The sequence below is a fragment of the Cryptomeria japonica genome, chromosome 8, assembly GCF_030272615.1.
Source record: "Cryptomeria japonica chromosome 8, Sugi_1.0, whole genome shotgun sequence".
In the NCBI taxonomy this organism is placed as follows: Eukaryota; Viridiplantae; Streptophyta; class Pinopsida; order Cupressales; family Cupressaceae; genus Cryptomeria; species Cryptomeria japonica.
In genome coordinates, this window is record NC_081412.1 from 15,537,946 (window position 1) to 15,563,646 (window position 25,701).

General features: G+C 35.6%; 1 protein-coding gene across 1 annotated transcript in view; it reads right to left on the bottom strand.

Moving 5' to 3' along the window:
- Positions 1–2,253: 2,253 nt before the first annotated feature.
- LOC131048800 (uncharacterized) overlaps positions 2,254–25,701 on the bottom strand; it is a 240,750-nt gene continuing 217,302 nt past the window's right edge. Inside the window, exon 14 of the mRNA XM_057982872.2 lies at positions 2,254–3,096. Coding sequence (XP_057838855.1) covers positions 2,800–3,096 — 297 coding nt within the window. The 3' untranslated portion in view covers positions 2,254–2,799. The remainder of the gene's footprint in view (positions 3,097–25,701) is intronic.

Here is a 25,701-nt window from a genome sequence, read left to right on the forward strand (position 1 = left end):
TTTGTTTTTAGCCGTCTGATTTACAGGGAGAAGAGCACATCCCAAAACGCATTCTTTTTAGCCAGAGTTGTGTATAGCCCATGTTATTTCTAACAGACGAGCTTTTAATGGATGCATTGAAAATAATTTGAATTGCCAATTAACTGACAGTTCCATTTATTAGATTATATTAGTGAATAGGTTATTTTGTAATTAATCTTACAACTGGCCTAAAGTAGTCATAGAGTTGTAGCAGCCATTAATTTATTTCATTTATATTCAGGCATGCCTCTATAAATAATATAACTAAGTTATTTTCAGGCATCCCTCTATAAATAAGTTATATTTTGCACTTCGATACCTAATAGGGATTCTCAAATCTACGTATTGTTAAAATTATATTTCATTGACTCTTAAGTTTTGTTTTTAATTGTTGTCTACATATTGTTGAAACTATGTTTTGAATTGAATCTAATTTGTGTTGTTCAATTGTTTTGTGTTGAGTTTAATTTGATTGCAGTGTAAACTTTCTATTACAATTGTCATAAAAAATAAACTCTTGCAACTTTGTGTGTGCCTAATGTTTACATCTCCAATTCAATCTTGTTTCACTCAGGGATTTTGATCTCTACAGTTAATTGCATCTAATTTGTGTTGTTCAATTGTTGTGTTGAGTTTAATTTGATTATACTGTAAACTTTCTATTACAATTGTTATAAAAATAAACTCTTGCAACTTTGTATGTGCCTAATGTTTATATCTCCAATTCAATCTTGTTTCACTCAGGGATTTTGACCTCTACAGTTAATTGAGACTCATAAATGTCCTTTAGTTGTGTTACTTATTATTTGATATAGATATATTTGTGTACAGCTATTTGCCTTGAGTTGAAGTGCCTCCCAACCTTTAGCTATTATCAAATCAAAAAAAATACGCTATTAATTTTACTTCACATGTAAGTGAACCACCATAGCAAATTAGTATGAAGATAGTGAATAGCGTGTACTGTTACTAATAGGTGGGTTTTTATTTTACAAGGAGTTTCCTCTTCTAGTTCGAAGAAAAATGCTACCACATATATATTTCATTTCGTGTTGGTGTGAATTAAAATATTAACATAAAATACAAACAATGCCATGACTCCACACTCTTTTCATGTCAATGATCAAATGCGATTGCATCTGCACAAGGAAAGACTAACAGGACCTTACTGCAAGCTTAGTGCACTTCGATATGAGCCCTATACAATCACCAAACAAGTGGTAGATAGCAAATGTCAAGTCAATATCACTACCTACCCTGGGTTACATCCAGTATTCAACGCAAAACTCTCAAGTCAGTACGTTACTCTTTGTTGGATTCTTTCAATGTTGCAAAAATAGTAACAGACAAAGGCTTGTTCAAAATGTGGCATTTTAACATAATTTTGATTCAATTCATTCACACCCGGGTCAAAAGTAAAATACAAAAAGAGATTCAAGTTCCTTCTCAAGCAAAATGGTTCAGAGAAGCTCTGGTTGCAAGTCAAATTTTGCATCTTTTATCGTACTTGCCTACAACAGGGATCATTGCTCTTCAAGGAGCAATTAGGCTAGGAGGATTTAGGCCACTCAAACCTACCACAAATACAACCTTAATCCAAACCACAGTAACACAGCTCGATTTGTCTTGGCAGATGTGAGGAATTGCAACAGTTTCAATAGTAATATGAACCATCACTTCTCTACTGACGAATGATATTCCTCTCTTGTACAACTATGAATAGCCATTATTTGTAATGGCTAGACACAATAAGTAACAACCATAATACAATCTGCTATTACAGCTTAATATTTTTGTTCTATGATTCTGTTGTTCAATATTTTCTTTGCAAGTTGCTTGAATCCTTATCATGCATAAATCTTCTGCATCTGTAACCTAATTGAATCTCTTTGACTGAGTTGTCCACGGGGAGTTAGACCTGGGCCATGAATCACATGTTTTACAAGGTCCATTTAGAGATGTTTAATTCTCGCATGAAACTAATAGCTATGTCAAATCCATTTCTAAAGATTTACCCTTGTTAATTTTGTCAAAGATTCTTCCAAATTCAACCTTATTTCCAACAAATTAAATAGCATAGTATATCATTGTCCCAAATGATTTCCAATATGAAAAAATTAGAGTTCCAATATGACCTAACATGTTTTAGACCCAAAATTCAAACCAGCCATTCTTCACATTTCATGCATAAAGTTACTTAAACAAAACTGCTCAAGTTTTTAAAACAAAAGAAATATTAAACAAACTAAAGATTTTGATAGATCCACTGTTTGTCAATACAAATAGGAAAGCCCCATGCCTCCAACTGAAAGCAGAAAAAAATTCTTGAATCATACTTATTTATAAACCACTTTTGCACTCGTGTTACAACAATGGCAATTCCAAGAAGTTCTAGTAAGTAACAATACTTTATAAAGATTAAAAGCATTAACCCCACTGGTGAGGAAATATTTCAGAAATTTACACATTGTACACAATGGCTGTCTCAACAAAGAATGGATAAATAACACCATAATTTGACAGTAAATTTCGTACTTAACCATGTTACAGAAGGAAGAATTTTGCTGTGGAGAGAGCTTGTATTTTCAGCATCTCTTATAGATACAAATGAAACCGTAATCAAAGACAACCTCCCACCATGCAAACTACATGTTATACTGACTTCAAGTAGAAATGTGGCAGAGGAATTTCAGGTCCTAAGTTCCTGAAAAATAAATGTGCTTGATTCCAAGAACCATAAATTACACTGGACTTGCACTGCACAAAATCACCATAAAGCTACAACTCCTGTGACATAGCATCTTCATGGAATTCCGAGGAAGGATCTGACATGATTGATACATGCATTTTATGTGGATCATCATCATATGTCGTAATCTTACAACGTTTAATATCCATACTTTCCTCGCTACCAGCTGATTCTCCAAATCCATTCATGATTTTACATTCTTTTGTTTCCAACACTGCAAGCTTTGCGGATATATGCCGTTTTTCTCTTTCAAGTGCTTCCCGCAAAACTATCAGATCATGGTGATTATGTTGACGAATAAGTTTCATGGGCACTTTTATGAGTACCTATAAGACAAGAAAAAACATTTAATGCACATGACGATGTCAGTACACTCAAATAACTGAACAATAAAAAGGCATAAAATGGCATAAGAACATAAACTTTGGAACCTTCTTGCTTTTTATGATGTAATCAAAGAACAATAATGCAAGTGCAATGTTTTAATTGCGCTTCTAAATTATAGGTTACTTATAGCTGTTAATACATAATAGCTTCGGTAAGATAAATGATTGAATGAGACATAAATGAAGTCTCTCATTCAATCATTTATCATATCGATAACTTTGATCAAACCATCAAGCAATTAATTCATCCTTAATAGCGATTCTATATTTGCATATGAGCAATCTATTGATAATCACACTATGTATCTTCCTCATGTTCATCTATCTAATGAATTCTGTATTTAGATGAATATCAACTAAACATAAAAGATGATGACACTGATTAATAAATACCGAATTGAATATATATTATATAGGGTTAGATGTAATATTATATCGGGGTGCATATAATATATATCGGGTGGCAATGTATTAATCACCGATAGTTATCGGTGTGTTAGTCTATACCGATAGTTATCGGTTGTCAAGGCTAACACACCGATAACTATCGGCTGTTAGCATTGACAGCCACCGATATACTATCAGTTATTAGCGTTGGGTTAAATACACCGATGAACTTCGGTCATGATCACTGATTGGCATTTACCGTAAGATGTTTTTGTAAGTATAAACAAAAGATACGATCAAGTAATGTCTTGATCGGTCATGACCGATCAAGGCATTGCTTAATCGTGCCTCCTTTGTCATATACTTATAGTAAGTGGCATTCTTGAGATAGGACATAGAAAATATTAAATGCTCCTCTCATCTGCCACAAAAAAGAAGATAGTTAGACATATACAATAAGAACTTAATAATACAAATCAGATAATAGAATTATAACTTGCATATTGAATGTAAATTGAACATCATTTACATGTTATCAGAGCTATAGTTAAATCGAACCTGAGGCTGTTCAATTTTACGTAAAATTCAAATCAAGTATATATTCAACATCACAATCCTATCAATGGCCAGCGCTATCAGATTTGAAGACAGACTTGCAGGAGGCGACGATTTCTCCGCATGGAAATTCAAAATTCAAATGATACTAAAAGATAACAAAGTTGAATCATTTGTAAAGACTGAATCCAAAGAACCTGAGCCTGAACCTGATCAAGCAATTTGGAGAGAAGGAAATGATAAGGCTATCAAAATAATAGTCGATGGGGTAAGGAACAATATTATGCCCATTATAAAGAAACACGAATCAGCCTTCAACATGTTCAAAGCACTTGAAGACGCTTTTGAGATATCCAATGCCAGTAGAACCTTGGCTCTAAAAAGAGAGATAAATCATATAACCATGATGAAAGGAGAATCAGTCAACACCTACTTCATGCGGATATCGAACTTAAAGGATGAACTAGCAACCCTTGGATATGAGATCCAAAGCAAAGAATTAACCCTCATTGCTTTAGATGGGTTGCCTAGTACTGGGAAACGTTCGTCCAAGGCATCAATGCAAGGGACAACTTTCCAAAATTCAATAGACTAAAGGCTGACTGTCTCCAAGAGGAATCAAGGCAAAATAAGAAACGAATCAAACAAAAGAATATAGATGAAGATCTTCAAGTTCTAACTACAAACTCAGATAAAAAGGGCAAGAAAAAGCAATTCAGGAAGAGAAAGAGTCGCCATGGCAAGAACTCTTTCAAAAAGGACCTCTCTCAAATTCAGTGTTACAGATGTGACAAATTTGGGCACTATGTTGCCAAATGCCCAGAAAGAGCTAAACAAGCCACATTTGCCAAATCAGGAAAATCGAAAAGGGAAGAGGACTCTGAGAAGTATGTGCTCTATTCAGCACTCACACATCAAACATCAAACATCAAACAAAGTGAATACGTGGGTAATCGACAGTGGCTCATCCAAACACATCACAGGATTCAGAGAAGTACTAGACTTTATGAGAGAGGAAAATGATGAAGAAGTAACCATCGGAGATGACTCCACACACCCTGTCAAAGGAGTTGGAAACTGCACCATCAAACTAAAGTCAGGTGTATCATTACAACTTGAAGGAGTGCTATATGTTCCAGGCATTAAGAGGAATCTTGTCTCAATATCAGCACTGGAGGACAATGGATACAGAGTGACATTCATGGACAACAAAGTGTTGGCTTGGCCAAAGAACTCATCTATCAAGAAAGCTAGTACAATTGGTCAAAGACAAGGCTACCTATATGAGCTATGCACAGAGCCCAATTTAGCCCTAATTCATGAAACTACAGATGCCAATGAAATCTGGCATAGAAGACTAGGCCACCTAAATTTTTGAGCTTTATCATCAATGGGGGACCTTGTCACACGTCTACCTAAGCTAAAGCAATATCATTTAGGGGCATGCACAGGATGTGCCCTAGGCAAAAATGCTAAGGATGCTTTCTAGAATAGTACTAGGAAAACAAGTAAAGTCTTAGAGTTAATTCATTCTAATGTATGTGGACCTATGTCTGTAAATTCATTGGGGGGATTTTTGTATTATGTGATATTTTTAGATGACTACTCTAGGAAAACCTGGATCTAATTTCTGAAATGCAAATAATCAGAAGAGATCCTTAATAGGTTTAAAGAATTCAAATCATTAACAGAAAACTACTCACGAAACAAAATTAAAACCCTTAGAACTGATAATGGGGGGGAATACACATCAGAATTATTTAAAGAGTTTTGTAAAAATTCAGGGATTAAGAGAGAGTTAACAATACCTTACAACCCTCAACAAACTGGGATAGCAGAAAGGAAAAATAGGACAATCATTGAAGCTGCCAAAGCTATGATTCTTGATCAGAATCTAAATATCAATATTTGGGCAGAAGCAACCAGCACTATAGTATACATTCAAAACAGATGTCCTCACTCTCATCTTGAAGACAAGACCCCTGAAGAAGTCTTTACAAAATCAAAACCATAATAAGCCACCTTAGGATATTTGGATGTCCAGTGTATATTCATGTACCTAAGGAGAAAAGATTAAAATTAGAACCCTTTGGAAAGAGAGGAATCTTTGTAGAATACAGTGAAACCTCCAAAGCCTACAGAATATATATACCCGGCCAAAAGAACATTGAACTAAGTAGGGATGTGATCTTTGAGGAAAACTTAGCCTTCAAAAGAGCCCAAAGCTCTCTAGATCCTGAAGTCCGTGTTCCTAACCCCGGCTTAGATAGAGATCCTACTCTTGAGCTTCAAAGGGAGAATCCTGAGGAAACTATGAGTGAAACTTTAAGTCCACCTAGAGAAAACCTCAAGAAAAGACCACTATGGGCCACCAAAACTGTAGAAGAAGCTCAGAAGTTTGCTGCTCCCTTAGGAACCTTCAGAGAAAGAAAAAGGCCTAATAAATTTACTAGCTATGTTGCCCTTATGAATGACCTCTCTAAAGCTGAACCAAGCAATGTATCAAATGCACTTTAACATCAAGTATGGAAGGATGCCATGTCTAAAGAGTATCAATCCATTATGAAGAACGATGTTTGGGAGATTGTTCCTAGACCAACCAAGAAATCTGTGGTTTCATCTAAATGGTTGTTCAAAATCAAACATGCTCCAGACGGCAGTATTGAAAAACACAAGGCTAGATTTGTAGCTAGAGGCTTCTCACAAAGGGAAGGAATAGATTATGAAGAAACATTTGCACTAGTTGCCACATATACCTCAGTAAGAGTTGTATTAGCCATTGTAGCAGCAAAGGGATGGAAGGTACACCAAATGGACATTAAGACAGCTTTCCTAAATGGCGAGATCTCAGAAGAAGTCTACCTCGAGCAACCTGAAGGCTTTGAAATTCATGACACAGAGTCTCATGTGTGTAGACTCAAGAAAGCTCTCTATGGGCTCAAACAGGCTCCCAAGGCATGGTATGAAATAATAGACACCTATCTCTCAAGACTAGGTTTTTCCAAAAATGATGCAGACCCTAATCTCTACTACAAAAGAAATAAAGATGATATGCTAATATTGATTTTATATGTTGATGACTTATTAATCACAGGAAGTAATCAACTTATAAAACAATGCAAAAAATGATCTATCTAAAGAATTTGATATGAAGGACTTAGGACTCCTTCATTACTTCCTAGGGTTAGAAGTATGGCAAAATTCTGATAACATCATACTAAACCAAGGAAAGTACACTTTGAATATTTTGAAGAGATTTGGAATGCTAAATTGTAGACCCCATGACCTCTCCTATGGAAACCAGCTTACATAAACTTAAAGAAGCAGCAGCAAAGTCACAACCCACTGATTCTACTCAATATAGACAGATGATTGGGTCCCTGATGTATCTGGTAAATACAAGACCAGATATCTGTTATGCAGTCAATGCTCTAAGTCAGTTTATGTGTGAACCAAAGGAGATACACCTGGTTGCAGTGAAGCACATTATGAGGTACCTACAAGGTACTCTAAACCTTGATCTCAAATACAAGAAGGTTGAGATAGACTTACATGGATTTACAGATTCAGATTGGGCTAGAAGTGTAACAAACAAGAAAAGCACCTCAGGGTGTTGCTTCAGTCTAGGTTCAGCTATGATATCTTGGATCAGCAGGAAGCAATCTTCTATAGCTCAAAGTTCCACCGAGGCGGAATACATTGCAGCTTCTATGGCTGCCCGAGAGGCAGTATAGCTCAGGAAGTTGCTTGTAGGATTGTTTGGAGAACCTATGAAACCCACTGTTATACACTATGACAATCAAAGTTGCATAAAACTTTCAGTAAACCCAGTGTTTCATGACAGATCCAAACATATTGAGATTCCATACCACTATGTCCGAGATATGGTAGAAAGGAATGCAATCCAACTAGAATATGTTTGTACAGGAGATCAAACTGCAGACATTCTGACCAAACCCCTTTCCAGAGTGAAGGTTGATTACTTCAAAAAAGGTTTAGGTATGACAGAAAGGTAAATTGCTTTGTAATCCATATTTGCATACCTATAAGATGTTTAATGTGTAAACCTCTTTGTCATGTTAGGACAATTTTTTGGATTCTATCCCCTGGGTTCACATCTAAGAGGTGACGATCTCTCAAGATAGTGAACACTTGTATGGGGACATTATAAGGTGACGATCTTATAATGTCCAAACCAGTTATCATGTTGGATCTCTGGCATGTCATGGATGTGACATGATTGTGTTGTGATAAAACATTTGTATAAAGTGTTGGTGCACTTATCACAACTAGGATAAGGTGAGAAATTAATCTTTCTCGTATGATTATCCTTAAGTATTGCGTGTAGGCAATACTGATATCACATGCTTAGGTGATATCCTATCAATCGCAAGATTGATGTGATGAACTTCAGTATCACGTGTTTAGGTGATACTACATACCAAATGATTAGATGGTATGATTCCCATGAATGACTAAAATGATCACTATCAATTAAATTATGATGCTTGAATATATTGTCTACATTCATCTTACCTAGCTAAGAGGGAGTGTTAATACATAATAGCTTCGGTAAGATAAATGATTGAATGAGAGATAAATGAAGTCTCTCATTCAATCATTTATCATATAGATAACTATGATAAAACCATCAAGCAATTAATTCATCCTTTATAGCGATTCTATATTTGCATATGAGCAATCTATTGATAATCACACTATGTATCTTCCTCATGTTCATCCATCTAATGAATTCTGTATTTAGATGAATATCAACTAAACATAAAAGATGATGACACCGATTAATATATACCAAACTGAATATATATTATATCGGGTTACATGTAATATTATATCAGGGTGCATATAATATATACCGGGTTGCATATAAGGTATATATACCAGGTGGCAATGTATTAATCACCGATAGTTATCGGTGTGTTAGTCTACACCAATAGTTATCGGTTGTCAAGGCTAACACACCGATAACTATCGGCTGTTAGCATTGACAGCCACCGATATACTATTGGTTATTAGCGTTGGGTTAAATACACCGATGAACTTCGGTTATGATCACCGATTGGCATTTACCGTAACATGTTTTTGTTAAGTATAAACAAAAGGTACGATCAAGTAATGTCTTGATCGGTCATGACCGATCAAGGCATTGCTTGATCGTGCCTCCTTTGTCATATACTTATAGTAAGTGGCATTTTTGAGATAGGACATAGAAAATATTAAATGCTCCTCTCATCTGCCACAAGAAAGAAGATAGTTAGACATATAGAATAAGAACTTAATAATACAAATCAGATAATAGAATTATAACTTGCATATTGAATGTAAATTGAACATCATTTACAATAGCCACATTTCAAGACAATGGAAACAAGTACTAGTTCCTCAAAATCATATTAAAGCAGAATTGTAAAATGTACCATGCAAATGAGTTGGAAATGTTTGAAAAAACTAATAGCGTTCACTCTCAGTATCACTGAATTATTTCACATTTCAATCTATAAACTCACTTTGTCTAGTACCAAGAAGACATGAAATATTCAAAGCAAAAGGATGCTGACAAGATCATATAAATAGCTAGAATGTACATTATACAATTTTGAATTAAATAGTGTCAATATTATACTTATACCAATGTCATGAAATTGTGTGTAAATGGAGATCTACTAGTGAACTCACGTGTAATACAAATTCTTCTAAAAGCCATATACCTGAAAGGTGAAACATATCCTTCCTAAAGACGGTAAGAGCAAACATAATTTCTCACAAACAGAGATCACTTAGATGATTTCATTCAAGATAGCACAAAATGGAATGAGTTCAGATCACTAAGTAGGACATCACATCCATGATGATTTTTGAGAAATTGAATAGCTATTCTAAAATGCAACCAGTTCAAATGTGTACTCAGATGCCTGTACTTCTGATATACTTAATGGTTGGATATTAGATTAATTACAAATCAGCACACCACAGTTATCCATTTGCTCCTCCACTCACATGTTTGTACTAGATTCTTTGGATAATCCTCTCACCAAAGTTCTGGCAAAGATTAGCAATTTCAAATCCATATGGCAAGGATTTCCATTTGCTCCTGCTCCCAGGATTATCATCTTGCCTTAAGGATATAATGTTGCATTGCCAAGCAAATAAGGTGGATGGTGATTTGCAAACAATTCATTTCTTGATCAGCAAATATGCCGAATCCAGCAAACTCTAGAATGTAGTAAACATCCAATTTGTCTTCAGGTACCAAAATTAAAAGGTACATCCCAGCCGCATAGTCAAAATCCCAAACCCAAGCAAGCTCATTTTAAATGATCATGACCACTACTAGAGTTAAACATCAATGGAGAAAGGTCAATGAGATGGCATTCCCCCTTTCTAAGTGTTGCATCCAGGTCTCTTCTCATTAGGTATGGTGATTCAACTTACTTCTACTTCAAGGGCTATTGTCATGTCCCCTCCTTGATCGTTATATATATATATATATATCAATTATTATTATTAATTAATATAATATTACCAACGAATTATTTTTATTTACTTATTAAATATTATTATTTAATTAATATTTATTACTAATAAATATTCTTGATATACTCTAATACAAATAATTTATTATTATATTATAAACATTATTTATATATTATAAATTATATTCTAGAATATCAATAATTGAATGACAATAACTGGCCCTTATCCTAAATTGATAAGTGAAGAATAACTATCAAGTGGCAAATATCAATCTGAGGAATATTAATTGAGCAACAGAGAAGATGGTTGATCGAAGTATTTAAATTGATAAGAATGATTGGTTTTGACGGCGAATGATGTTAGATGCCAAATGTATTATGAAGATCAAAGTATACTAATAAGAATATCGGCTAAGGCATATATCAATTACATTTTAATGAAAGACAGCAACTGTCCACGCAAAAATTGAGAAACAAACCGATGAAGGAAGATGCAAATCAATTCATTAGAGATATTTGACAGCGATGATCAATAATGACATATCGTAAAAAAATTTAGCAGGAAAATGGAATACCATAAATCTTCCTTATATCTACCGGGACTTTTATTGGAGGTTGAACCATTTCCATTGATAAAATTGTGTGAATGCCTTGGGGAACTTAGGCAGCGATTCATATGAGTTACAATTAAAAGATAGCACCTTGCGATTACCCACAATGCCAAGGCTGCGATTCGTATAGATGGAGGAAGTACGATGCATACTGAATCTGTAATCTTAATATTATTACACTGAAATTCATGGAGACTTATTTCATGTTTAAATCCATATCGAAAAAAAATGATTAATTAATCATTTAGATGACCATTGATTTGCTTATGGAAAGGGTACGATTAAGCACAAACATTCTATGTTTGGAACTGACAAATAATCATGAGAAGCAGTGATCATGCTTTGTGATGGCATTATTAGTTAATATAGAGCAATTGCTATATCTATTAATGATCAACAATTCAGTTATGATCAAGAAGCAGTATATAAAGAATGGGATCATCAAACCAATAAACAGAAAGGGTCGTATTTATTATAAAAAATATTATAATGCAGATAGTGTGATCCTAAATTATTACATACACTTTGATAAAGACAATAATGCATTAGTTAAGGTGCGATTTAATACAATGAAAAGAAGCATTGATTAACATAAGCAAAACTAGGAAGTGCGATTGGCAAAGAGGTGTGATTTGGAGCATGCCCCTTAGACATTCAAGAGTTGCAACCATTTCATCGTGTAAGGTACATAAGGAAGATCATTCTCTAAAATATTGGAGGATAGGGAAAAACAGCATCATTTTCTATTGTTGCAAGAACAAATAGAGGAAATAGATTATATCAATGACATCATCACAGATATTCATATGCAAATCTGTAACAGCAAGCATATTACTACAAACAGTACTTACAGGTTGTATAGTCTTATTATTTATATCTAATATAGCATCATTATACTATCACTATAAATGATAGGGAATAGATCACATCCATAGCATACTCCATATCAATATACTGGATATTGCTGTTAGTTATATCATATTACATATACGTTGTGTAAGAGTTGAAATTTCCTATAATCTCCATTACTGGGTCTAAGTGCAAGCATTTGATGGGGTAAGTGTGAGAAGTTATGGTAATTGTCCCAATATCGCTATTTATTTTGAAGGGGACATTACAGCTATCTTTTTTATTCACTTACAATCCTAGTGCATTACTGATCAAAAGTGTTTTTTTCTTTTTTTACCTCAATTCATTCAAAGCAAATTTGTACGGTGAGGATGGTTCTCAATGAGAACCTCAGAAACACCACACATAATGAGTTATAAATTTAGAAGGGAACGAAAAGGTTGTTTTCTTCACCTCTATGCATTTGAAGGAGAACCACTCTACAACCAAGTAAGAAAAACATATATATTTAATTTTAGGTTACTATTTATTTTAGTCTTCAACTTTTAAGTTTACTAGATTCCTTACAAAGTTATAAATGTTGTCTTTGATATTTGTGGTGAGAAGATTTTGGTGCAGCACCATATAATCTTCAAAATCTTGTTGTCTGCATTTTTTCCAGTCCTACGCCACTTATAGTTGTGTTGGTTAACAGATTTGTCTTCTTTAAAATCTCTATTCTTTACTTAACCTCTGTTACCCTTTAAAGACAAATTTGCAACCGCACAGTTGGATAAACGAAAAATAATTCGTTCTCCTTTGAATTAAGGTACAGTTCCCTTCAAAGATCTTCAATGAATTAACTTAATCTATGAGTTCATGTACACTTTTAACCCGAAAGCATTAAAGGCATTCACCTCCATACATCAATATGCTATGAAGATGCAAAATACTCATATATTAATTTAAGAAAATAGCTCACCGACTATCTTAACTGATCCAGCTTAATGCACAGAAATGAAAGAAGAATTTTCAACTCTTCACTTTGTAAGTATTTTCAATATGAGGAATGAGATCAATTTGAACAAGAATTCATTCACACAAAAATAAATTCCCCAGATTTAAACACACAGATTCAAATTATCAAAACCGATTCCATATATTCAATCACAGATGAATAACTTTCCTCATATCTTCAAAAAACAAATAAAGTATCTAGAGCTTATTTCAGCACACTAACAAAATTTCTCAGACCCTTCCAGAGTATTAGAAAATAGTTTTTATAGCCACAACCTAGCTAATGGTTTAAAGAGGGAAACACGGAAATTCAAGATTTCCATCCTGAAGTTAAAGAGAAGTTCACTTAAAACTAAAAAACTAAATTTGTCAAAACCAATGATAAGGTACTAACATGGGACCTTAACATGGCACATGATAAGAAAGCAGTTATGGAGCATTCTGATTGGGCTCAGCAGTTTTGGCAGTTGTTGCATTCCTCCATTCAGCGTAAGCAATGGAGAAGTCTCGAATTAAAGCACCATGAGGGAGTCCCACATGTATCATCCTCTGTTTCCAGACCTCTTTTTCCCTACGAACCTGTGCAACTTTATTGGAATGACTGTCCAAGTGTCCAATGCATAAAAAAAGAAGAGATTCAATCTTTGCAATGGTGATCAGATCATCCAGAATTAGGTCCGTAGCCTCTTTGACATAATTAATTTTGCCTTCAAATGATTCTATTATAACCTCCGCAACTTTGAGGGTCTTCCCGTCATTTTTCAGATACTTGATCCCAATGCAGACAAGTTCATTTCGCATGGATGCAACTAATTCTACGAGCTGGTCCACTAGTTTTGCAGATTCTTCATAAGCTTGCTTTATTAAGGAATTCCTCCATTCAATATTTCTCTAGCAAACATACAGAATACTATCATCTAAGCCAACTACAGGTTTCTAAAAGAGAAACTTCATTACCCCATAGATTTGCACTTCTCGCATCTGCGTTGCTTTCGCTGCCCATTTAGCTTCCTCATTTTTCCAATTTATGATTTTGGGTTCCAACTCCTTTATCACCATTAACGCCCCATCGTAAACTCTGCTCAAATAAATAAAATACTCTGCACCTGATTTTCAAATTCCTTCTAACCATTCCATCACAGTTTCTGTAACCAACCTACATTTTTGTATTTGCTCCAGGGTCTTTTGATTAGCAGGTGACTTAGGGTCAAAGGTCGTTGGAATCTACAGCAGAGGTTGAGGGTTTGGATTATTAATTGCTTCAATATATTCTGCCATTTTCCTTAGAATTTCCTTCATCTCATGCTTATCTCTCTCATCCTTCCATGTTCTATTAAGTATTTTCTTGGTCGATGTTTCAAGATGGAAGGCATCAGCTGCTCGGTTTCGACGCCAAGATTTAGTTTTTCAATTGTAAAATCCTTTGCAATAGGGCTGGCTACGACTTCATCTGTATTTGGGCAAGCAATTGTTGTTGTCCAATTCCCTGTGCTGTCATCAAAATCAATTTTGGAAATTGTCTTTAGTTTCTTTGCCTTGGGAGTCTTTCTCGGGCATTTCCTTACCATATCTTCCAACGGAACTGAAACAGGGGCTATGTTCCTTTTCTTACTACTCAGAGTGTTCTCTAACCACAGGGGTCCAGTGTGCACAGTAGTTTTATCAGGACCAGATTCAGCTTCCTTTTCCTTCCTTACCACCAATGTGGTAGCAGTATTTGTCACATCACCCACCTGTTGATTATCGCTTGCATTGTCAACATTTTGCACCTCTGAGTCTGGATGGGTTGAAGTATTGTCCATGTCAGGAGAGGCATCTAAATCAACTACCACTGTATTCACAGATGATTGCTTTACTTTGTTTCTGCTTCTAGACCGAGTGGTCCTGGTAGGAGCTGATTCCTTTTTTACTCTCACTGGCCTTGCTGCCTGTTCAGTCTTAACCTGTGTTTTGGAGGAACCTACAACACAAGGTGTGACAAGAGAGTTAGCTACTGGGACTTCAGTGGATGAAGTTGAGCTTTTTCTTGAAATCCTTCCCATTCTTCGTTCTCTTAACCATTTTTCAGTCCTTCTGATGATTGGAAATGTTCTTGTTTGAATCCGATCCTCCTCATCTTTATCCCAATCCAAAACTGAAATCACTCTTTTTTGTCTACTATCCACAAACTGAGGATCAATCAATTCACTATCATCATCTTCGATATTAGCAACATTCATTTTCAGATCATAAGCCTTGACCTCCTATAAGGTGAACCTTTGATGTGCCCTCTTCCTGACTTCAACTTGATCACAACAGTCAGCCCAAAAGTCCTCCATATTTTGCACATGAGTGAAATCCTTTCTCAATGTTAGATGGGCGGCAACAAATCCCTTGGCATCAAAATTAGCTCAAGCTCCATACAATTGGAGATTCAATTTCTTAAACTCTAATTCCAAATTTAGAGCATCAGAGACACTATTACAAATGAAATATGTCAATTCAATAGGGAATGAGACACCTGACTGATGTTTGGCTCTATACTTTGTATCAATGTAGGCTAGCTGCCTGCATATCTCCATCAGAATCTGACTGTCGAATGCATACCTAGATAGCTTATAAGGTTCTCCTTCAAAACCTCCTACCCTTAGGTGAGTGAACCTGGGAAATTGTATGAAGAAGCTACCATAAGTACTTATCAAGTGCATAGCTTTCATTCAACAACCTTTTATGAATATTCCCCCTTAGTTTATACACCATTATGCCTAGAAACATATCATGCAACTTGCGATAGTTTTCACAAGACCTCTGTTGTTGTAGATGTGGGTGATATTCATATATTTTCATACCATCAACCCACGCTTCATGATACAAACCAAACCACGGCCTAACACATGCCAAGCAATACAAGAGATATGAAGACATATAGAAGTTCTTATTACCAAAGCAACTCAAACCCTCATCTAGCCTGTCTACAATCAATTCTGCCCAATCAATGTATTTTTTATCACCAAGGATGACCTGAATGAAAAAGTACATCCAACCCTCCCAATAGAAGGCAATTTGGTTCCCCCTTACTCTGTGTAACATGATGACTATATCCTTTACTTCTCTAATTAAGTGTTCTCGGGTTAATGGACTTGGCAGTTGAGAACCTCCCCTTTGAAATTTAAGCAACCAGTTTCTAGCAATGACACTTTTATAGAATGATTTCTTCTCAGAGAAAAGCCCCTAAGACTTACCCACTGTCCAATCCTCATACTGCTCTTTCTCAGGAATTTTCATTACAGCGGAAATGACCTCCCGACTAATCTTGAGTAGAACCTCACCATCCGCACCTTTTATACATCTCTGAGAAGGGTCTGTAATGTCCCCTTCTCCGCAGTGATTAGTTCAGTGGTCCACTGGCCTATTCCGGAGACCCATAGGCTATTTGGAAAGGAGAATTAGGATTTCCAACTTTTGTGGATTTTTGCACGAGCTTTTTAGGGTTTACCAAGAGGTAATTCTTCAGTTTTGTCTATGGTTTCCTTCTGAGTTTTTCATGAGCTCCAAGGTGGTATAACATGCATTTGATTCTTTGGTGAAGTGAGAACTTACTATTTTTAGTAAGTTAGGGTTTGGCTGTTTGGTTGATGTTGTCTTACTAAGCTTTCCAAGCTCTTTCTCTGGGTGCGAAGATCATGTTTTTTGGAGGAGTATTTCATGACTTACTATTTTTAGTAAGTGGCAGCATTGAACAATTCTATTTTTAGCAGTTTGGACAAGGTAAGTGGCAGTATTGAACAATTCTATTTTTAGCAATTTGGACAGGGTCCTGATCCTGTAGCAATTCAGTGGTCTTCATTGCTCAGCTTCATCCTAGATTTTGTTGATAATCAGTATCGGAGTCATAAGTGATTTAATTAAATATTATTTCCTTAGCCTAAGGTTTAATATTTAATTATTTTATTACTGATTAATGATATATTGGGGGACTTAGGAAAAGACATATTTATATCTAATATCAATGTTATATTTTCCTAAGTTGGGCGTTGAAATTTGAAGAATGCATTATGTTATTATTGAAGACTTAGGCAAGTTCGAACTTGTTTAAATTATTGTTCAAAATACAACTTGGGCGCCCACCTTGGGAAATGAAACGAAATGTCATTGGGACGCCATGTGTGAGTGGAATGAAATGCAAATTGGAGGTGAATTTGAGGGCATTTACATTTGAATTTCAGAGGAAAAAAAACTATAAATACAGGTGCTTGGCCTCCCATTTGGATATCTTATGAAATTGCATTGTTATGCTGCCGGTTTGGCAATTGAAAATCTGAGCTTCGAAGTGTGGCTTCCTAGCTAAGCCTCAGTTTTGTACTTGGAAGATAGTACCTAGCTGTGTTCCTGTAATTCCAGTGTTGTCCGTGAGGGTTCTGCCAATTGTGGAGAGTTTTGTGTGGATTTTGGAGTGTTTCCTTGTTGCTTGTCGCAGAGTTGTTGAAACCATATTTTGCTCATACCTCTTGACCAAGTGATTGCATCGTTTTGGGTATCGGCTCTTTGGAAACGTATTGGGAAGACAATCATTCTCCTACCTTGGTGTGGCTTTCGGTGGTCATCACAATTTTTGGTTGCAAATCGAAGTTTGCTGCTGTAGCATCATTTTCAGACTTACCTTGGGATGCGTGCAACACATTCAGGGCTTTCAAGTTGCGAGTTTGAGGTATCAGATTGGTTGCCTATGTTATATTAGTCATTTGCATTTTATTTGGTGTGATTCTTGTTAGTTTTGAGAAAGTTAAGAGTGTTTTGGTGTTTCCGGTAGTGGCTGGATAGTGTGTTTCCTAGCTTGCAGAATTAGAACAACGGTAGTGTTCAAGTGTGGTGTGATTTTGATAGTGGATTGTTTGAGATCAGCATTAAGCTTCTTATCTTATCTTATCTCATATCTCTATTTTGTAAGATTGTTTCAATAGTACTGATCAATCATTCTTGTTATTCTTATTGGTAATTCCCACTGCATAAGTGGAAGAGGCTGGCCTAGCCGCCTTCTTTCTTTGTAATTCAGTTTATGTACTCAGTCCTCCCACTGAATAAGTGGTCGAGTGATAAGTTTTATGCAATTGTCCTCCCGCTGAAATATGCGGTAGAGTGATAGCTTAATGTAATGTCCCCCCGCTGAAATACGCGGTAGAGTGATTGAGTTTCAGTTTCTTGTTATTTCCCATGGCTGGTTTACCACCAAGAGTTCAGTTTCTATCCTGTTGGATAAGCATAAGGGGCTGGCTTGCCGCTCGTGCATTGTAATTTCAGTTTGATTTATGGTGCTAATGATCCCCAGAACACCGTATGTTCTCACCCTCCCAGATTGGGCTCTCGGTGAACAAAAAGTGGAAGGGTTCCTTTAAGTTGCTTGGATGGTTTTTCTAACCTTGATGGGTTATGGTGTTTGTTTGTAATCCTTATTGCATTAAAACAAAAAAAATTATCCGAGATATTATAGGGTCATATCTATTCATGCACTCTAAAACCAGCTCAAGACATGACACCGTTGGAGGGAAAGCCACTGCTTCTACTAACCCATTATCTAGAATTTTCTGCATTAAGGGAGAACTAGTAGAATTTTGTGCCTTTTCATGAAATTCATCTAAATCTACTGACAGCAGAAAAGTATCCCCTAATTCAAGCAAGGAACAAACTATCCATGACCTTTGGTCTATCTTAGGCAATGTGGGTCTCATTTTGGATTTACAAACAGAAAAAGCACAGTAAGGGAAATGGACTGAACCAATTGAACTACCAAATAAAGCTTCCAATTTATGAAATCACAGGAGTGCGAGGAAGATTTTTAACTCACCTTTCATGCAGAGCTCTGGATTCAAAGGGAGAGAACAAAAAATATCACCCACGCAAATCCTCTACTTACCAAATTGGGCAAATGAAGAAGGCAAAGCAATTATTTTAAAAAACAAATCTTGAGGGCAAGCTTAAAAATCGATCACACGATTTGCTATGATTTGTAACCGCATACTTATCCATGCCAAATTACTTCGAAAAGACTCAATTCTGACAATTCATTAATTACAAGTCTTTTCCCTTCACATCTTTCCTTTAAATGATTATTCTCAAGTACGGTCTTTCATCGCAACTCATTTCCTCGAGGTTCACCTTTCAAATCTGGAATATTCCTTATATGATTGTTGTTGATGCGGCGCTTCTTTATTTCCAAAGCCATCGATCCTTGAACCTTGAACTTTGAACTTTGAACCCTCCGAGAAGTGGCTCAAAAGTTCAAGTTCAAAAGAACAGAAAAGGACAAACCAAGACAAAGACACCAAAATGCCATGGTTCACATGTTACAAGAACAGGACTCAACTTTCGAAACTTTGAACCGTGAACCTTGAACTTTTTGAAAAGGTTCAACAGTTCAAGTTCAATGTCAATTGTTACAAAGAGCTTTAACTCTTTAAAAACCAAGCTGCAATACAACATACTCCGCTTGAACTTGAACCTTGAACTTAGGAGAGGTTCAATCGACAAGTTCCAGTTCAAGAAAAACTTCAACAAGACAAAAACCGAGACTTACACAAGCCCAAACTAAATGAACACTCCTTATTTTGATGATGTGAGAACAAAATGCCCACAAAAATGGGGAGGGTAACAAGTTGTAAGAACAATTGGAGTGGTTTGAGGCCATTCACAAAAGAAGCACAAAAGATTAGCTCAAAAGTGTTCAAATGACCTTGTCTCTATGTCAACTGTGATATCCCCTAATTAGTTAGGCTTAAATTTTAACCTAAATTTGGCCAAATCTATAAATAGGTAATTGGGTTTTATAGGCATACCTTTATATACTGTTTTCCTGCAACAAAATTAGAGAACATATATGAAACAATACTTAAAACTGAAATATGAATTATATTAAATAATATCAAATCTGCTATATTAATGGCTGTTAGAATTATAATTTTTGAACATAATCAGATTATTATATTTCCTAGATGAGATCAGATTATCATATAAAGTCAGTTTGTGAATCAGTTACTAATCAATTCCTTTAGTCCATTAGTTGGATAGGGTGTCCAAGAAACCAGCCCTACTAAACCCAAGGGCAGAACACCATATCCCCTTTCGCTCCATATGGCAAGTGTTAGGCATCCATCATGGAGTGGCGTACCCAGTTCTATCGTTGTTCCCCCTCATCACAACCATCCTCTCTTTTAAACCCAACAGCAGATGCTTCATCCCTCTTGGCTCCATGTGGCTGGTGTTAGGCATCCACTATGGAATCGTGTACCTAAGAGAAGGTCCCATATTAAGCAGTAATATGCAGTTGATTTGATTAACAATCTCATATAGATTATAAGTTCCATTGTTGAATTACATCAGTTTACTATTAATATGCTCATTTTTATCACAGCCTTATTTATCAATGATAGCTTAGTTTCTTGTGTTATATAAGATTCTGTGATAGTCTTCAGGTTACACTTATTTATCAGATTTATGATAAACTAAAATCAAACCATTGTATTATCCCATTTTTATGTTAATAACATTATAGAATCCATCATCATCACATTCGTATTCCTCATTATGATATTATATTTGATTATATTCATTAATTGATCTCAGTATTAAATTAAATTTATTGATCATTTATCAGATGATTGATTGCATTATTAAACCTTATTTACTGTAGATGATCATTTACCAGATAATCATTTGCATTATCAGATTGTAGTCATTGTGCATATATTTCTAGATAAGAATAGGGTAATATAGAATCCATACCTTTGCTGAGTGCAGTCTGATGGAGCAGCTCCTTTATCGATCCCTCCTCTCTTTTTCCTGCCTGGCAGTTTCTATTTATATTCCTTGCTGGCAGATTTCCTGTTTCCTTATCAATAGTTCATTCCTTTCATTTGGGTCTGCAAAGTCTATACAGTAATCTTCTTCCATGTGTTTTCAACAAATCTGCACTTGATCCTCTTCAAAATTCTCCCTATACCTTCAGTATTATACACTTCTCACTTACAGGTGTATATAATTATTATAATCTCAGCACATATACACCCACAAATTTCTCTTTATTCTGAACTATATTTTTCATATATTCCTTCATCACAAACCACACAATTCATTCCATATATATATTTTATCTCCAACAGACATAGCTCTTAAAAATAAAGAGACATATCTGTTTGTTTAACTATCGTAAACCATCTCGGGTTTGTTTTATATAATAATGATATGTTTCATTCCATAATCTTTTGTTATTTGACAATATCGTATTTCATAGTCTTTTTTATTTTTGCTTAATCGCTGCTTTCCTGCCACGTGGTTTACTGACAGTTATGCTTGCTGCCAACGCTGCTACTTGTCTTCTTGAATCGGTTGGCTCTGTTTTGTAACTGTTCATTTTGTATTTGGCGGTTTACTGACATTGACAGAGAATTTTTGGTGGTTTGTCAGAAGTCTACACAAGTTGGTAGAATATTCTTGACTGTTTCGACAACTTCTTCAGATCTGACAGCTGTGCCTGTTTGTTGATCATTTTATGTGTGCGCAGAAGCAGTTTCAGTTTGTTCAGAATTTAAATGATTTATTTTTGGACTGAGCGTAAGAGGTTACTAGTCTGAGAAATGTAAATGTTTGTTCAATTTACAATTCAATATGCAAGATGTATTCTAATTTTTTTCTTTATATCTATGTATTTTATCTCTATTATAATTCTGACTATCTTCTTTGTTTGGCAGGTAAGAGGAGTATTTATCGATTTCAATATCCTCTTTCTCAAATGCCAAATGATATACATATATGAGAGGGGAGGATCAAGCAGTGCCCTGACCGGTCATGTCCTATGGACATGACCGATCAAGACACTACTTGATCGCACCCTTTGGTATATAATATCAACTGGTGTTAAACATATTTGTCAGCCCGATATTAATCGGAGTTCACGTAACATATAACATATTTACCAACCCGATATTAATCGGGGCTCACATAACATATTAACATATTAAGCGATATGCCAATCAGTATTAATGATGGCGTTTGGCATTGCAAATTAACCGAAGTGAATCGGTGTCTATGTTAACCGACACCGATCACTAACTAAGGGTTATATCCATTAACCGGTGCATACTATGCCACCCAATAGCAATATAATAATCTCTTGTTGAGAACACATCCAATATAGATCGGGATAGATGGTTAATTAGATAACTATCATTGATTACCAATATGCCATGATATGATTATCGATATTGATATACATGAGGAATAATCATCAAATAAAATAGCTTGAAATTTTTCTTCATGGTTTAATCGATAGGATAAATGATTGAATGAGAGACTTCATTTATCTCTCATTCAATCATTTATCTTACTGTAGCTACCATGCATTAACACTCCCTCTTAGCTAGGTAAAATAAATGAGAGCAGTGTATCAAGCATCACAATTTTAAATGATAGTTAGCATTCTTTACACAATCTAACTTTCTAGGAAATCATATCACCTAATCATATGATATGAAGTATCACCTAAACACGTGATACAAAAGACCATCACATCAATCTTGTGATGACAGGATATCACCTTAGCACGTGATATCAGTAGGATAATCATATGAGAAAATATTCAATTCTTGTCTTTATCCAAGTTGAGGTAGGTGCACTAACATTTCATATAAATGTTTTACCACAACACAATCATGGCTCATCCATGATACACCAGAGATCCAACATGATAACTGGTTTGGACATCATAAGATCGTCACCTTATAATGTCTCCATACAATTGTTCATTATCTTGAGAGATCGTCACCTCTTAGATATGAACTCAAGGGATAAAAATCCAAAATGTACTATCATGACACAGAAGTTTACACATTAAACATCTTATTGATATGTAAATACAGATTACAAAGCAAATTACCTTTCTATCATACCTAAACCTTTTCTGAAGTGATCAATCTTCACCCTGGAAAGAGGTTTGGTTAGAATATTTGCCGTTTGATCTCCTGTACAAACATATTCTAATTGAATTACATTTTTGTCTATCATATCTCGCACATAGTGGTATGGGATCTCAATATGCTTGGATCTGTCATGGAACACTGGGTTAACTGAAAGTTTTATGCAGCTCTGATTGTCACAGTGTATAATAGTGGGTTTCATAGGTTCTCCAAACAACCCCACAAGTAACTTTCTAAGCCATACTGCCTCTCGAGCCGCCATAGAAGATGTAATGTATTATGCCCCGATGGAGCTTTGTGCTACAGAGGACTGCTTCCTGCTGATCTAAAATATCATGGCTGAACCCAGACTGAAGCAGCACCATGAGGTGCTTTTTCTATCAATTACAGTTCCAGCTCAATCTGAATCTATAAATCCATGTAGGTTTATGTCAACTTTCTCATATTTGAGACCAAGGTTTAGGGTACCTTGTAGGTATCTCATGATGTGTTTTACTGCAACCACCTGTATCTCCTTAGGTTCACACATGAACTGACTTAAGGCATTAACTGCATAACAAATATCTGGCCTTGTATTCACCAAGTACATCAAGGATCCAATCATCTGTCTGTATTGAGTAGAGTCAGTGGGTTGTGACTCTGTTGCTGCTTCTTTAAGTTTATGTAAATTGGTTTCCATAGGAGAGGTCATGGGTCTACAGTTTAGCATTCTAAATCTCTTAAATATATCCAAGGTATACTTTCCTTGGTTTAGTATAATGTTGTATGAATTCTGCCATACTTCCAATCCTAGGAAGTAATGAAGGAGTCCTAAGTCCTTCATATCAAATTCTTTGGATAGATCTTTCTTGCATTGATCTATAAGATGATCATTTCTTGTGATTAATAAGTCATCAACATATAAAATCAACATTAGCATATTACCTTTGTTTCTTTTGTAGTAGAGATTAGGATCTACATCATTTTTAGAGAAGCCTAGTCCTGAGAGATAGGTGTCAATTCTTTCATACCAAGCCTTGGGAGCCTGTTTAAGCCTATAAAGAGCTTTCTTGAGTCTGCACACACGAGACTCTACATCATGAATTTCAAACCCTTCAGGTTGCTCTAGATAGACTTCTTCTGAGATCTCATCATTTAGAAATGTTGTCTTAACATCCATCTGGTGTACCTTCCACCCCTTAGCTACTACAATGGCTAATACAGCTCTTACTGATGTATATCTGGCAACAGGTGCAAAAGTTTCTTCATAATCTATTCCTTCTCTTTGAGAGAACCCTCTAGCTACAAACCTGGCCTTGTGTTTTCAATACTACCATCTGCAGCATGTTTGATCTTAAAAATCCATTTAGATGAAACAACTGATTTCTTAGTTGGCCTAGGAACAATCTCCCAAACATCATTTTTCATGATGGACTGATACTCTTCAGACATTGCATCCTTCCATACTTGATGTTCAAGAGCCTCTGATGCATCGTTTGGTTCGGCTTTAGAGAGATAATTCATAAGGGCAACATAGCTAGTGAATTTATTAGGCTTTTTGTTTTCCCTGAAGGTTACTGGAGGAGCAACAAACTTCTAAGCTTTTGCTACAGTTTTGGTGGCCCATAGTGGTCTTTTCTTGAGGTTTTCTCTAGGTGGACTTTGAGTTTCACTTATAGTTTCCTCAGGATTCTCCCTTTGAAGCTCAGGAGTAGGATCTCTATCTACGCTAGGGTTGGGGATATAGACTTCAGGGTCTAGAGAGCTTTGGGCTCTCTTGAAGGCTAAGTCTTCTTCAAAGATCACATCCCTGCTTAGTTCAATATTCTTTTGGCCAGGTATATAGATCATGTAAGCCTTGGAGGTTTCACTATATCCTACAAAGATTCCCCCTTTTCCAAAAGGCTCTAGTTTTAATCTTTTCTCCTTAGGTACATGAATATAGACAGGGCATCCAAATATCCTAAGGTGGCTAATATCAGGTTTTGATTTGGTAAAGACTTCCTCAGGGGTCTTATCTTCAAGATGAAAGTGGGGACATTTGTTTTGAATATATACAGCAGTGCTAGTTGCTTCTGCCCAAAGATTGATATTTAGATTCTGATCAAGAATCATACATAGCTTTGACAGCTTCAACAATTGTCCTATTTTTCCTTTCAGCTATCCCATTTTGTTGAGGGTTATAAGGTATTGTTAACTCCCTCTTAATTCCTGAATATTTACAAAACTCTTTAAATAATTCTGATGTGTATTCCCCCCCATTGTCAGTTCTTAGGGTTTTAATTTTATTTCCTGAGTAGTTCTCTGTTAGTGATTTGAATTCTTTAAACCTATTAAGGATATCTTCTGATTCTTTACATTTCAGAAAGTAGATCCAAGTTTTCCTAGAGTAGTCATCAACAAATATTACATAATACAGAAATCCCCCCAATGAAGGTACGGACATAGGTCCACATACATCAGAATGAACTAACTCTAAAATTTTACTTGTTTTCCTAGTACTATTCTAAAAAGGACCCTTAGTATTCTTACCTAGGGCACATCCTGTGCATGCCCCTAAATGATATTGCTTTAACTTGGCTAGACCTGTGACAAGGCCCCCCATTGATGATAAAGCTCTAAAATTTAGGTGGCCTAGTCTTCTATGCCAAATTTCATTGGCATCTGTGGTCGCATGAATTAGGGCTAAGTTGGACTCTATAAATAGCTCATACAAATAGCCTTGTCTTT